General features: G+C 36.3%; 1 protein-coding gene across 28 annotated transcripts in view; it reads left to right on the forward strand.

Moving 5' to 3' along the window:
* Window positions 1-7,378, forward strand: part of LOC110528838 (poly(rC)-binding protein 3) — a 32,763-nt gene extending 25,385 nt beyond the window's left edge. For 5 of the 28 annotated variants that reach the window (XM_021610977.2, XM_036982582.1, XM_036982583.1 and 2 more), the window contains 7 exons: window positions 115-243; window positions 940-1,083; window positions 2,528-2,569; window positions 3,184-3,289; window positions 3,785-3,840; window positions 4,081-4,250; window positions 4,420-7,378. In XM_021610977.2, the coding sequence (XP_021466652.1) occupies window positions 115-243; window positions 940-1,083; window positions 2,528-2,569; window positions 3,184-3,289; window positions 3,785-3,840; window positions 4,081-4,250; window positions 4,420-4,474 (702 nt within the window). In that variant the 3' untranslated portion in view covers window positions 4,475-7,378. Of the gene's footprint in view, window positions 1-114; window positions 244-939; window positions 1,084-2,527; window positions 2,570-3,183; window positions 3,290-3,784; window positions 3,841-4,080; window positions 4,251-4,419 lie in introns of those variants that run through there. The other 23 variants (XM_036982588.1, XM_036982592.1, XM_036982589.1 and 20 more) reach the window with 15 other exon arrangements.
* The last annotated feature ends 6,229 nt before the right edge of the window (window positions 7,379-13,607 follow it).

A 13,607-nucleotide genomic window follows, 5' to 3' on the forward strand; every position in this document is an offset into this window, starting at 1 on the left:
TTACATTTTTATTAGTCGTTTGTTTAGGAATCGTTCCTTTCTGGCTTGAGGACCAGCTATTTTTCATTGCACCTTACACAGTACACATGCTCAATAACAGTCTTCCCACTTCAGTCCACAGGTGCTCAGGTACAGGTCGCAGGGGACATGCTGCCCAACTCCACTGAACGAGCAGTCACCATCTCAGGAGCCCCGGAAGCCATTATCCAGTGTGTCAAGCAGATCTGTGTTGTCATGCTAGAGGTAGAGTATGGAGGGATGAAGGAGGAGGGTCTGATTCAGTCCTCCCGGGAATACACAGGAAAATACATTCACACAGACCTTAGGAATCAGCTAGAATGTACAACGTGGATGTACAATTTTTTTTACAATCTCAAACATCTAAGGAAGGAATTAGGATCTTGGTCAGTATAGACCATGGGACAAAATGATTATAACAATGTTGTAGATGATGGCTTCCCAGGTTGCAATGATATAGCTGACCTATGAGGTAAAATCATGTGATTCCAGTTGTCAGTGTGCTCTTAGACACAACACCTATTTCATGTCACTGCATGCATCCACAGTAAAGAACAATAGTGTGATGTAGTGAGTGTCACAGACTGTCTTCTCCCAAGGCACTGTCCCTCAGTCTACAAAACCTCTTCCTGTCTTCTCTTCTTCCTCTCTCTCTCTGTCTCTCTCCCGCACTCTCGCTCTCTCTGTCTCTCTGTCTGTCTCTCTGTCTCTCTTTCTCTCGTGCTCTCTGTATCTGTCTCTCTCTGTTTCTCTTTCTCTCATGCTCTCTCTGTCTATCGATCTCTCTCTGTCTCTCTCTGTCTTTCTCTCTCTCTCTCTCTGTCTCCTCTATCTCTCCTCTATCTCTCTCTTTACTGTATCCCTCATCCCACTGCTCTAACACTCTCTCTACCCCTCTTCCCCTCTCCTCCCTCTCCTCAGTCCCCACCGAAAGGTGCCACTATCCCCTACCGCCCCAAGCCTGCCTCCACCCCCGTCATTTTTTCAGGTGGCCAGGTAAGAGCCGACCCGCTGGGGGCCTCCACTGCCAACCTCAGCCTCTTACTGCAGCACCAGCCACTGCCTGTTAGTGTCACTTCCAGGTTTTATCACTCACCTCCTCACCACTGCCACTGCCTCTGCTGGCATGATATCATCACCACCATCATCATCACCACTACCACCATCAGAACTGGGCTAGCTGCCATTTCAGTGCCAGTTGACTCAGGACTTGATCCTAAACATGATCCAAAAATATGTTGGATGGAGTTGCTATGCTGGCTGGTGTTGAAATGGAATTCAGCCCAATGCTGACCCCATTATCACACTGTGAACCCCGATGAGCACACATCAATTAGGTCCAATCACATTCCCCTGACAGTGGGTCCTCGACTCCTTCCTCTAATCACATCTCTCCCCAGCCCTCACGGTAGCCACTCCCACCTGGCTATTCTCAGCCAGTGCAGTTAACCTGAACCTGATTGATGTGAGGGGTGAAGAACTAGAGAGGGAGTCTAGAGGACAATGGAGGAGCTTGCAATATGATTAAAGAGAGCAGTCATTATTGTAAATAAAATTGTAAAATTAGTTCTATGCCTACCACATTATTTTCCTAAAAAATAAAAAATAAAATTGCCCTACTACCCAAGAAATGATCAGTAACATGTTTAGTACATCAGCAAAGTATTTGTGTGCAAGCTCCCATTGTTTATCCAACTCCTTCCAACAGATATTATATCACATTTCCTTATGAATAATTGCCTGTAATATGACATTATGACATTATCTCAAGTTTCACAAATGGTGACTTGCAAAAATGGAACCACATAAAGTGGTCAGAGACTGAAGTAGACAGTTATGTTCCGTATTCACCTCAGTACAAGGGATATGATATCTGAATTGTTTTTCAAGGTTGCTCATAGATCTCTTTTTTTTTGCTAGCATTGTATGTTTAATTTTGACATGAATTTAACTTGATTTCCATAAAAGATAATACTAAGACAGGGTTGGGGTATATTCCATTTAAATTCTAGTCAATTCAGGAAGTACAGTGAAATTCTAATTCAAATTCTCTTAAATGTTTTTCAATGAGGAAATGTGGAATTGGAATTTGCTTTACTTTCTGCATTGACTGGATTTTAAATGGAATTGGCCCAACCCTGCTAAGAGAATACTGAAAGAGTTATCAAGTGACTAGAATCAGTGAATATGACTGATAGATGTGGGGTCACGAATGTAGACCACTACCGCCCCTAGTGGAGGTATAGTGGAAGTACATGGACTTTCCCAAACTCGGGCCCCAGGACCCCAAGGGGTGCACGCTTTGGTTTTTGCACTAGCACAACACAGCTGATTCAAATAATCAACTAATCATCCAGCTTTCAAATTTGAATCAGCTGTGTAGTGTTCGGGCAAAAAACAAAATGTGCATTCCTTGGGGTCCGAGGACCGAGTTTGGGAAACGCTGATTTAGCCACTTCCATCAGCAGATTCTAATAGCGTTGTATGTATCTCCCTCCTCTCTTTCCAGGCTTACACCATTCAGGGACAATACGCCATCCCTCACCCTGACGTGAGTTCTAATTCCATGAGACAGTCTTCTCTCTACACTCTACTCTCTCGTGTCCAATCCTATTAATATTAACCCATAATATTAATACTACCAATTCTGAAAAGTAATTTCTGTCTCTTTCAAATCTGAAATTACTCACAACCTCTGTCCTTCGTTTGGAGCCAAACTTCATAGGACTTGGCCTGTAGGAAAACGAGCAGAGGGACACAGAAAGAAAACAATTATTTCCTTATCACCCAGAATAATAAGGATACCGGTTGCTCAAGTGAGGAATGTGAAAGTTAAGTGCAGTATTTCTTCAGAGAGGAGGAGGTCAATTTCAAGGAATACCACAACGTAGTCAAACGGACATGGTATGTTTCAAGACTCCATGTTGGGTCCAAGTGTTTCAGACACAGACATCCATGAACTAAATTTCACATGGCACCATCCAAACACACAGAGACATTCTTTCGTCACCGACTCGGGCCAAGTCTTCTATGAGTTTCCTTTCTCTCTCTCTCTCCTCCTATCTGTGTCACTACTTCTCCTGAATCCTGTCTTTCTTCTTGTACGGTTTCTTGGTGACAGACCTGACCTGTGTGTGTGTGTGTGTTTTAACAATGCCCTCATAGCTCTGCTGTCCCTCCTACCCCCCTCAGCAGTTGACCAAGCTCCACCAGTTGGCTATGCAGCAAACCCCCTTTAACCCCCTTGGACAGACCACCCCTGCCTTCCCCGGTACGTACCCACCTACACGAGAACCACCCTCTACCAAATCTCCTTCTCTTTTTTTACCTGTAGAGACACACACACACATTTCCTCCTCTTTCTCTCTCTCTTCCTCTATCTGTCTTTCTCTGTTCATTCTCTTCCTGTCGTTCTTTGTGCTGTGCTTCCGATGACATGGCCACCTGGTGGTTGCTCTTGTTGACCTTTTATTTGTAGTTTTTCAAATATTTGGTTTATTTTCTTAATCTGCTTTTGTAGCGCCTTGAAGATTTTGGTCCTTCCGAGTTAGTTTTATCTGGGTCGGCGGGTAAATCTCCTCTGGTTTGAGAACCAACCCCCTTTCCAACAGAGAAGGAGAAGCCACAGGCTCCTCTCTCAAGACCTCTGCAGAAGCATCTCCAATCAGCGTTCCGACTATAGGTCTCCAAAGCTACGCCACCCTCCCGGTGCAAAACTCTATTTTATGCCGTGTCCCCTCTCTCGGTCTCTCTCTCTCCCATATAGCAGGTCTGGATGCCAGTAACCAGGCCAGTACTCATGAACTCACCATTCCCAATGATGTGAGTATGGGGACCATGGAGCTTTTCATTTGACATTTGTCATCTATTGTCATGTAAGGGATGGGTAAGATATTTTAACAAACAGTTTTCAAATGCTTGCATGCACCACCATGGATTTATTTGTAAAAATAGAACAATTGAAAAAAGGAGTCAGTGTGTCATGGTGCGTGTGACTTTATCTGCATTTCATTCAGACTTTGCTATTCCCCTGTTTTAAGTCCCTCCGCCTCTTCTTCCCAGCTAATAGGCTGCATAATCGGGCGCCAGGGAACCAAAATCAACGAGATCCGTCAGATGTCTGGGGCGCAGATCAAAATTGCTAACGCCATGGAAGGGTCATCGGAGCGCCAGATCACCATCACAGGAACCCCCGCCAACATCAGCCTGGCCCAGTACCTCATCAACGCAAGGTCTGAGTCCTGGCAGACACACACACATTACAATTGACAAAGGGGTCAATAGCTCACCTGTTGTCCCAGGGATCCTCTGTTTGTCTGTTTGTTGTTATTACATGATCTTCAGCTAAAGAATTTGACAGAAACAATAATGTACTCCCTTTCCCATCATGCCCTGTGGCAGGTTCAGAGACGTGGCGGCCATGTGGAATGACCCATCCTCCATGACGACATCCTAAGGACCCAGCCCGGCCGGCCTCCACTCCCTCTGCTCCGCTCCCTCCATCTCCTGACCACTGAAGACATGATGTTCCTACCTAACTCCTGATGATGATGCCCTCTAGACTAATGAATCTGGCTCCCTTGACCCTCCAGCTTACTACCATGATCGCTCTCTAATAAGAGACCTGTTGCTTTCAGAGAAACTGAAAAAATAAGTAATGTCTTTGTTTTCGTTGATTTTAGACCTTTAGACAAGTGTTGAAGCATGTTGAACGTTCATTAGGATCAAATTGTGTTATTCTGAATTCTCTCTCTATCACTCTCTCTGCTAGTGTTACAAAATAGGATTTCAATATCAGTTTGAAAAAAAATGTACAAAAAAAATGTAAAAGTGTAAAAACATTGGAAAAAAATGCTACTGTTCCATTTTCTAGGTGCTGGGTGATGCTATCGGCACAGTATGGTGGGATGTAGCCCAAGGATTACTTTATGATGCTCTTTTGAAAATAGGTATTTTTTAGGTCAATTTAATCGTTCTATTTTTACCCCTATTCGGATCCTTAAAATGATCTGCTTACTAATCCGATCTCTACCCATAACTTTTTGCTGCATCACATGACCTCTTTGAGCCAATGGTATCACTCCTAGAGCCCTCCTTTCTATGTCCATTTCTTGTATTTTACATTATGACTTATACTGCATGTGTTCAGTAATGTATTGTATGTATTTGAGTATTCCAGTTTGGTGTAAGTGTTCCTATGGTGTTGCTATGTTATTGCTGGTGGGAGGAGCTATTGGAGGATGGGCTCATTGTAATGGCTGGAATGGAATTGATGGAACTGAGTCAAACATGTGGTTTCCATATGTTTGATGTGTTTGATACTGTTCCATTTATTCCATTCCAGCCATTACAATGAGTCTGTCCTCCCATAACTCCTCCCACCAGCCTCCACTGCTCCAAACCTTTTCCGCAATTATTTTCATGAGGTTTTTTTTTGCCATTCACGTCTAGTCCTACTACCACCCCAAATGAATAACTCTCCCTCACATCCTCCAGGAACCCTATTTATAGTATTTAAGAAGCATGAAAGGAAATTACTCAAGAAAAGAGTCATCAGTGGCTAAAAACTGTATCCTAACTGACTGAAAACTAAAATGATTGTTTACTCGATTTCTTAACCAAGACTACTGTGGGTGACCACATAGTCAGCTATGCTACGCTCATGCAATAGACAATTCAACTCGTTATACTGTGGACTGCCTCTAGTGGGTGAGGAATTAGTTGGACTTAAGACTATTGCTGTGTCCAAATTCTCTTAGTTAGCTTCCTTTCGTCGTCTCCTTCACTCCCATGTCCACGACAGATAAAAGAGGCTTCAATGTACTACTCTTGAAGGAAAGGAGACCAGGAGAGGAAGCTGTTTGATATTATTGGGACGTGGCCATAGGTGTTTGGATGGAGCCAAATGTTTATGGGCCATGGAATGTTCCGGGGTTCATGGGGGAACCCGTGGGGCCTGGGCGGACGTGTTTACCCCCATGCCGCCACATTCGCGATTGTTCATCCATCATGTTATTTTATTATAATATTGTTTATTTAATGCTTTAGGTTTTGAATGTCATCATGCTTTTACGATGATGTCAACCGATTAGATGACAAAGTCATGTTGCTCGTTTTAAGTGATGATTTAAAAAAACAAATTGCAATTCTATTTATTGTTTCTTGGTGCATCATAATGACTGTTTTGGTTGATCATGATATTTAAGCTAGGTTTTTTTTTGTGTGTACTGTATTGGATTTCAGGGTAGGTTTGGGGTATATTTGCTTGGATTAAACATGTAAAATTCCCTTCATAACAATTCTCAAGCTTATTCAAAGTATAGGCGGTTGTGACATGGCATGTTTGCAAGCCTGGGCTGAGGTCATATTCAGCATTGATGCATATGAACAGCCGTTGAATGTTATCCTCTCAACACAGGTCATTCATTCACTGTCTAACTGGTTTCAAGTACAGTAAAAACCATCCTGGTCTGGATTTTCATTCTGTAAGACTGGTTTGTTTCATGTAACTCCCTGTTTTGGTTTCAATATGCTGAGCCTGACTTTGGGTCTAATTTCAACCGCTTTCATCATATAAACGTGATACGTCAATGGACCAAATGCTGTACTGATGTACTGAACGATGCATAGTTGATTATTATTCTGCAATAATTCTTACATTTTGATGTTAAACTTAAGTAGTAGTGCTAGCCTTGACATTATGGGTTTGTGTTATTCGTTTAATTTAAAACTTTGTCATAGCTTGTAATTCAATGGAATGTTTGTCATTTAAGCAAGTTAAAATGTCTGTTTTTTTTGGCAAGCTCGCTTTTTAGAACTGTTCAGCTTCTCATCATCGATTGCATTCAGACTAGGCAGGAATATTGAATTGTTGAAATAGTGATGCCAATGTGTTTTCAATAACTTCAATATCCACATGTTGTTACAGTGTATTGAAACTGTATTTACACTGGCGTATATGACAGAGTATACACACCTACTGAAACAGACTAAAATGCAACTGATGCAATAACAAGGGAATGATGTGCAATTATTATTTGTATTTTTTCTTGTGCATATAATACAAGGAAAGTTTGTCATGTATTTACAACTCGTTGTTGCTCCTTGACCTCCTTCCTTTCTGGACGGCGGCAGTAACAAAAATGGAAAAAATACATGAGATATTCTTTTTCTTCGTTTTTGCTCCTGTATATTTTGCTTCTTTAGGAAAATGTAACGGAGCTTGGTATATATTTTCAGTTGGATTATTTGCAATGAGCAAATCTATTTTAGGTTGAAGTAATTTCATTATTTAGGTTACTTTTGAAAATGTTTGTAAGTAAGAAAATGAATAAAGTTTTTTTTCTTCTTGTGAACCTAGGTTTGTCTTGTATCATTTTGATCTTCAATGATATCAAAAGGGGCTTGGTTTTTCTGTGTTGCCCATTAAAATGTTACTGTCAGTGGCAAAAATGTTACTGTCAGCGGCGTACATGCCATCTTGTATGTCTTCTTGAATGTCTCATCTTGAATGTATCATCCTGAATGTAACTTCTTGATGGTATCATCCTGAATGTCTCATATTGATGGTATCATCCTGAATGTCTCATCTTGATGGTATCATCCTGAATGTCTCACCTTGAATGTCTCATCTTGAAAGTATCATCTTGAATGTCTCATCTTGATGGTATTATCCTGAATGTCTCATCTTGAATGTCTCATCTTGAATGTCTCATCCTGATGGTATCATCTTGAATGTCTCATCTTGATGGTATTATCCTGAATGTCTCATCTTGAATGTCTCATCTTGAATGTCTCATCCTGATGGTATCATCTTGAATGTCTCATCTTGATGGTATCATCCTGAATGTAACATCTTGAATGTCTCATCTTGATGGTATCATCCTGAATGTCTCATCTTGAATGTTTCATCTTGAATGTCTCATCCTGATGGTATCATCTTGAATGTCTCATCTTGATGGTATTATCTTGAATGTCTCATCTTGATGGTATCATCCTGAATGTCTCACCTTGAATGTCTCATCTTGATGGTATTATCTTGAATGTCTCATCTTGATGGTATCATCCTGAATGTCTCACCTGGAATGTCTCATCTTGAAAGTATCATCTTGAATGTCTCATCTTGATGGTATCATCTTGAATGTCTCATCTTGAAAGTATCATCTTGAATGTCTCATCTTGATGGTATCATCTTGAATGTCTCATCTTGAATGTCTCATTGAATGTCTCATCCTGATGGTATCATCTTGAATGTCTCATCCTGAATGTCTCATCTTGATGGTATCATCCTGAATGTCTCATCCTGATGGTATCATCTTGAATGTCTCATCTTGATGGTATGATCTTGAATGTCTCATCTTGATGGTATCATCCTGAATGTCTCATCTTGAATGTCTCATCCTGATGGTATCATCTTGAATGTCTCATCTTGAATGTCTCATCTTGAATGTCTCATCTTGATGGTATCATCCTGAATGTCTCATCTTGATGGTATCATCCTGAATGTCTCATCTTGAATGTCTCATCTTGAAAGTCTCATCTTGAATGTCTCATCTTGAATGTCTCATCCTGATGGTATCATCGTGAATGTCTCATCTTGATGGTATTATCTTGAATGTCTCATCTTGATGGTATCATCTTGAATGTCTCATCTTGAATGTCTCATTGAATGTCTCATCCTGATTGTATCATCTTGAATGTCTCACCTTGATGGTATCATCCTGAATGTCTCATCTTGAATGTCTCATCCTGAATGTCTCATCTTGAATGTCTCATCCTGATGGTATCATCTTGAATGTCTCATCTTAATGCTATCATTTTGAATGTCTCATCTTGATGGTATCATCCTGAATGTCTCACCTTGATGGTATCATCCTGAATGTCTCATCTTGAATGTCTCATCCTGATGGTATCATCTTGAATGTCTCATCTTAATGCTATCATTTTGAATGTCTCATCTTGATGGTATCATTCTGAATGTCTCATCTTGATGGTATCATTCTGAATGTCTAGTTTTGATGGTATCATCCTGAATGTCTCACCTTGAATGTCTCATCTTGAATGTCTCATCTTGAAAGTATCAACTTGAATGTCTAATCTTGATGGTATCATCTTGATGTCTCATCTTGAATGTCTCATCTTGAATCGCTCATCTTGAATGCTTCATCTTGAATGCTTCATCTTTCATCTTGTATGTCTAGGAGATACCACTAGAGGGCCTAGCGATGCAGGAGAAGAACACAGTATCCATCAAATTAATTCAATTTTTATTTTATTTTTGATCTTTGATTTAGAAAGGGGGGCGCACCATTGAGACCAGGGTCTCATTCTCAAGGGAGCCCTGTGAACATCAACACAATACAATAGAACATAAAGCAAAATAACAACATCAATACAATACAATACAACATACAGAAAAATAACAACATACACAATACAATATACAGCAAAATAACAACATCAACACAATACAATATACAGCAAAATAACAACATCAACACAATACAATATACAGCAAAATAACAACATCAACACAATACAATATACAGCAAAATAACAACATCAACACAATACAATATACAGCAAAATAACAACATCAATACAATAGAACATACAGCAAAATAACAACATCAACACAATACAATACAACATACAGAAAAATAACAACATACACAATACAATATACAGCAAAATAACAACATCAACACAATACAATATACAGCAAAATAACAACATCAACACAATACAATATACAGCAAAATAACAACATCAACACAATACAACATACAGCAAAATAACAACATCAACACAATACAACATACAGCAAAATAACAACATCAACACAATACAATATACAGCAAAATAACAACATCAACACAATACAACATACAGCAAAATAACAACATCAACACAATACAACATACAGCAAAATAACAACATCAACACAATATACAGCAAAATAACAACATCAACACAATACAATATACAGCAAAATAACAACATCAACACAATACAATATACAGCAAAATAACAACATCAACACAATACAATATACAGCAAAATAACAACATCAACACAATACAACATACAGCAAAATAACAACATCAACACAATATACAGCAAAATAACAACATCAACACAATATACAGCAAAATAACAACATCAACACAATACACCATATAGCAAAATAACAACATCAACACAATACAACATACAGCAAAATAACAACATCAATACAATATACAGCAAAATAACAACATAATACAATATACAGCAAAATAACAACAACACAACACAATATACAGCAAAATAACATCAACACAATACAATATACAGCAAAATAACAACAACACAATACAATATACAGCAAAATAACAACATAATACAATATACAGCAAAATAACAACATCAACACAATACAACATACAGCAAAATAACAACATCAATACAATATACAGCAAAATAACAACATAATACAATATACAGCAAAATAACAACAACACAACACAATATACAGCAAAATAACATCAACACAATACAATATACAGCAAAATAACAACAACACAATACAATATACAGCAAAATAACAACATAATACAATATACAGCAAAATAACAACATCAACACAATACACCATATAGCAAAATAACAACATCAACACAATACAATATACAGCAAAATAACAACATCAACACAATACAATATACAGCAAAATAACAACAACACAATACAATATACAGCAAAATAACAACATAATACAATATACAGCAAAATAACAACATCAACACAATACAATATACAGCAAAATAACAACATCAACACAATACAATATACAGCAAAATAACAACAACACAATACAATATACAGCAAAATAACAACAACACAATACAATATACAGCAAAATAACAACATCAACACAATACACCATATAGCAAAATAACAACATCAACACAATACAATATACAGCAAAATAACATCAACACAATACAATATACAGCAAAATAACAACATCATACAATATACAGCAAAATAACATCAACACAATACAACATACAGCAAAATAACAACATCAACACAATACAATATACAGCAAAATAACAACATAATACAATATACAGCAAAATAACAAAATAATACAATATACAGCAAAATAACAACATCAACACAATACAATATACAGCAAAATAACAACATAATACAATATACAGCAAAATAACAACATAATACAATATACAGCAAAATAACAAAATAATACAATATACAGCAAAATAACAACATCAACACAATACAATATACAGCAAAATAACAACATAATACAATATACAGCAAAATAACAAAATAATACAATATACAGCAAAATAACAACATCAACACAATACAATATACAGCAAAATAACAACATCAACACAATACAACATACAGCAAAATAACAACATCAACACAATACAATATACAGCAAAATAACAACATCAACACAATATACAGCAAAATAACAACATCAACACAATACAATATACAGCTAAATAACAGCATCAACACAATACAATATACAGCAAAATAACAACATCAACACAATACAATATACAGCAAAATAACAACATCAACACAATATACAGCAAAATAACAACATCAACACAACACAATATACAGCAAAATAACAACATCAACACAATACAATATACAGCAAAATAACAACATCAACACAATACAATATACAGCAAAATAACAACATCAACACAATACAACATACAGCAAAATAACAACATCAACACAGAACAATATACAGCAAAATAACAACATCAACACAATACAACATACAGCAAAATAACAACATCAACACAATACAATATACAGCAAAATAACAACATCAACACAATATACAGCAAAATAAAAACATCAACACAATACAATATACAGCAAAATAACAACATCAACACAATACAATATACAGCAAAATAACAACATCAACACAATACAATATACAGCAAAATAACAACATCAACACAATATACAGCAAAATAACAACATCAACACAATACAATATACAGCAAAATAACAACATCAACACAATACAATATACAGCAAAATAACAACATCAACACAATACAATATACAGCAAAATAACAACATCAACACAATACAATATACAGCAAAATAACAACATCAACACAATACAATATACAGCAAAATAACAACATCAACACAATACACCATATAGCAAAATAACAACATCAACACAATATACAGCAAAATAACAACATCAACACAATACAATATACAGCAAAATAACAACAACACAATACAATATACAGCCAAATAACAACATCAACACAATACAATATACAGCAAAATAACAACATAATACAATATACAGCAAAATAACAACATCAACACAATATACAGCAAAATAACAACATCAACACAATACAATATACAGCAAAATAACAACATCAACACAATACAATATACAGCAAAATAACAACATCAACACAATACAATATACAGCAAAATAACAACAACACAATACAATATACAGCAAAATAACAACATAATACAATATACAGCAAAATAACAACATCAACACAATATACAGCAAAATAACATCAACACAATACAATATACAGCAAAATAACAACATAATACAATATACAGCAAAATAACAACATCAACACAATACAATATAGAGCAAAATAACAACATAATACAATATACAGCAAAATAACAACAACACAACACAATATACAGCAAAATAACAACATCAACACAATACAATATACAGCAAAATAACAACAACACAATACAATATACAGCAAAATAACAACATCAACACAATACAATATACAGCAAAATAACAACATAATACAATATACAGCAAAATAACAACATCAACACAATATACAGCAAAATAACAACATCAACACAATACAATATACAGTAAAATAACAACATCAACACAATACAATATACAGCAAAATAACAACATCAACACAATACAATATACAGCAAAATAACAACATCAACACAATATACAGCAAAATAACATCATCAACACAACACAATATACAGCAAAATAACAACAACACAATACAATATACAGCAAAATAACAACATAATACAATATACAGCAAAATAACAACATCAACACAATATACAGCAAAATAACAACATCAACACAATACAATATACAGCAAAATAACAACATAATACAATATACAGCAAAATAACAACATCAACACAATACAATATAGAGCAAAATAACAACATAATACAATATACAGCAAAATAACAACAACACAACACAATATACAGCAAAATAACAACAACACAACACAATATACAGCAAAATAACAACAACACAATACAATATACAGCAAAATAACAACATAATACAATATACAGCAAAATAACAACATCAACACAATACAATATACAGCAAAATAACAACATCAACACAATACAATATACAGCAAAATAACAACATCAACACAATAAAATATACAGCAAAATAACAACATCAACACAACACAATATACAGCAAAATAACAACATCAACACAATACAATATACAGCAAAATAACAACATAATACAA

The sequence above is a fragment of the Oncorhynchus mykiss genome, chromosome 7 (genome assembly GCF_013265735.2).
Source record: "Oncorhynchus mykiss isolate Arlee chromosome 7, USDA_OmykA_1.1, whole genome shotgun sequence".
Lineage (NCBI taxonomy): Eukaryota > Metazoa > Chordata > Actinopteri > Salmoniformes > Salmonidae > Oncorhynchus > Oncorhynchus mykiss.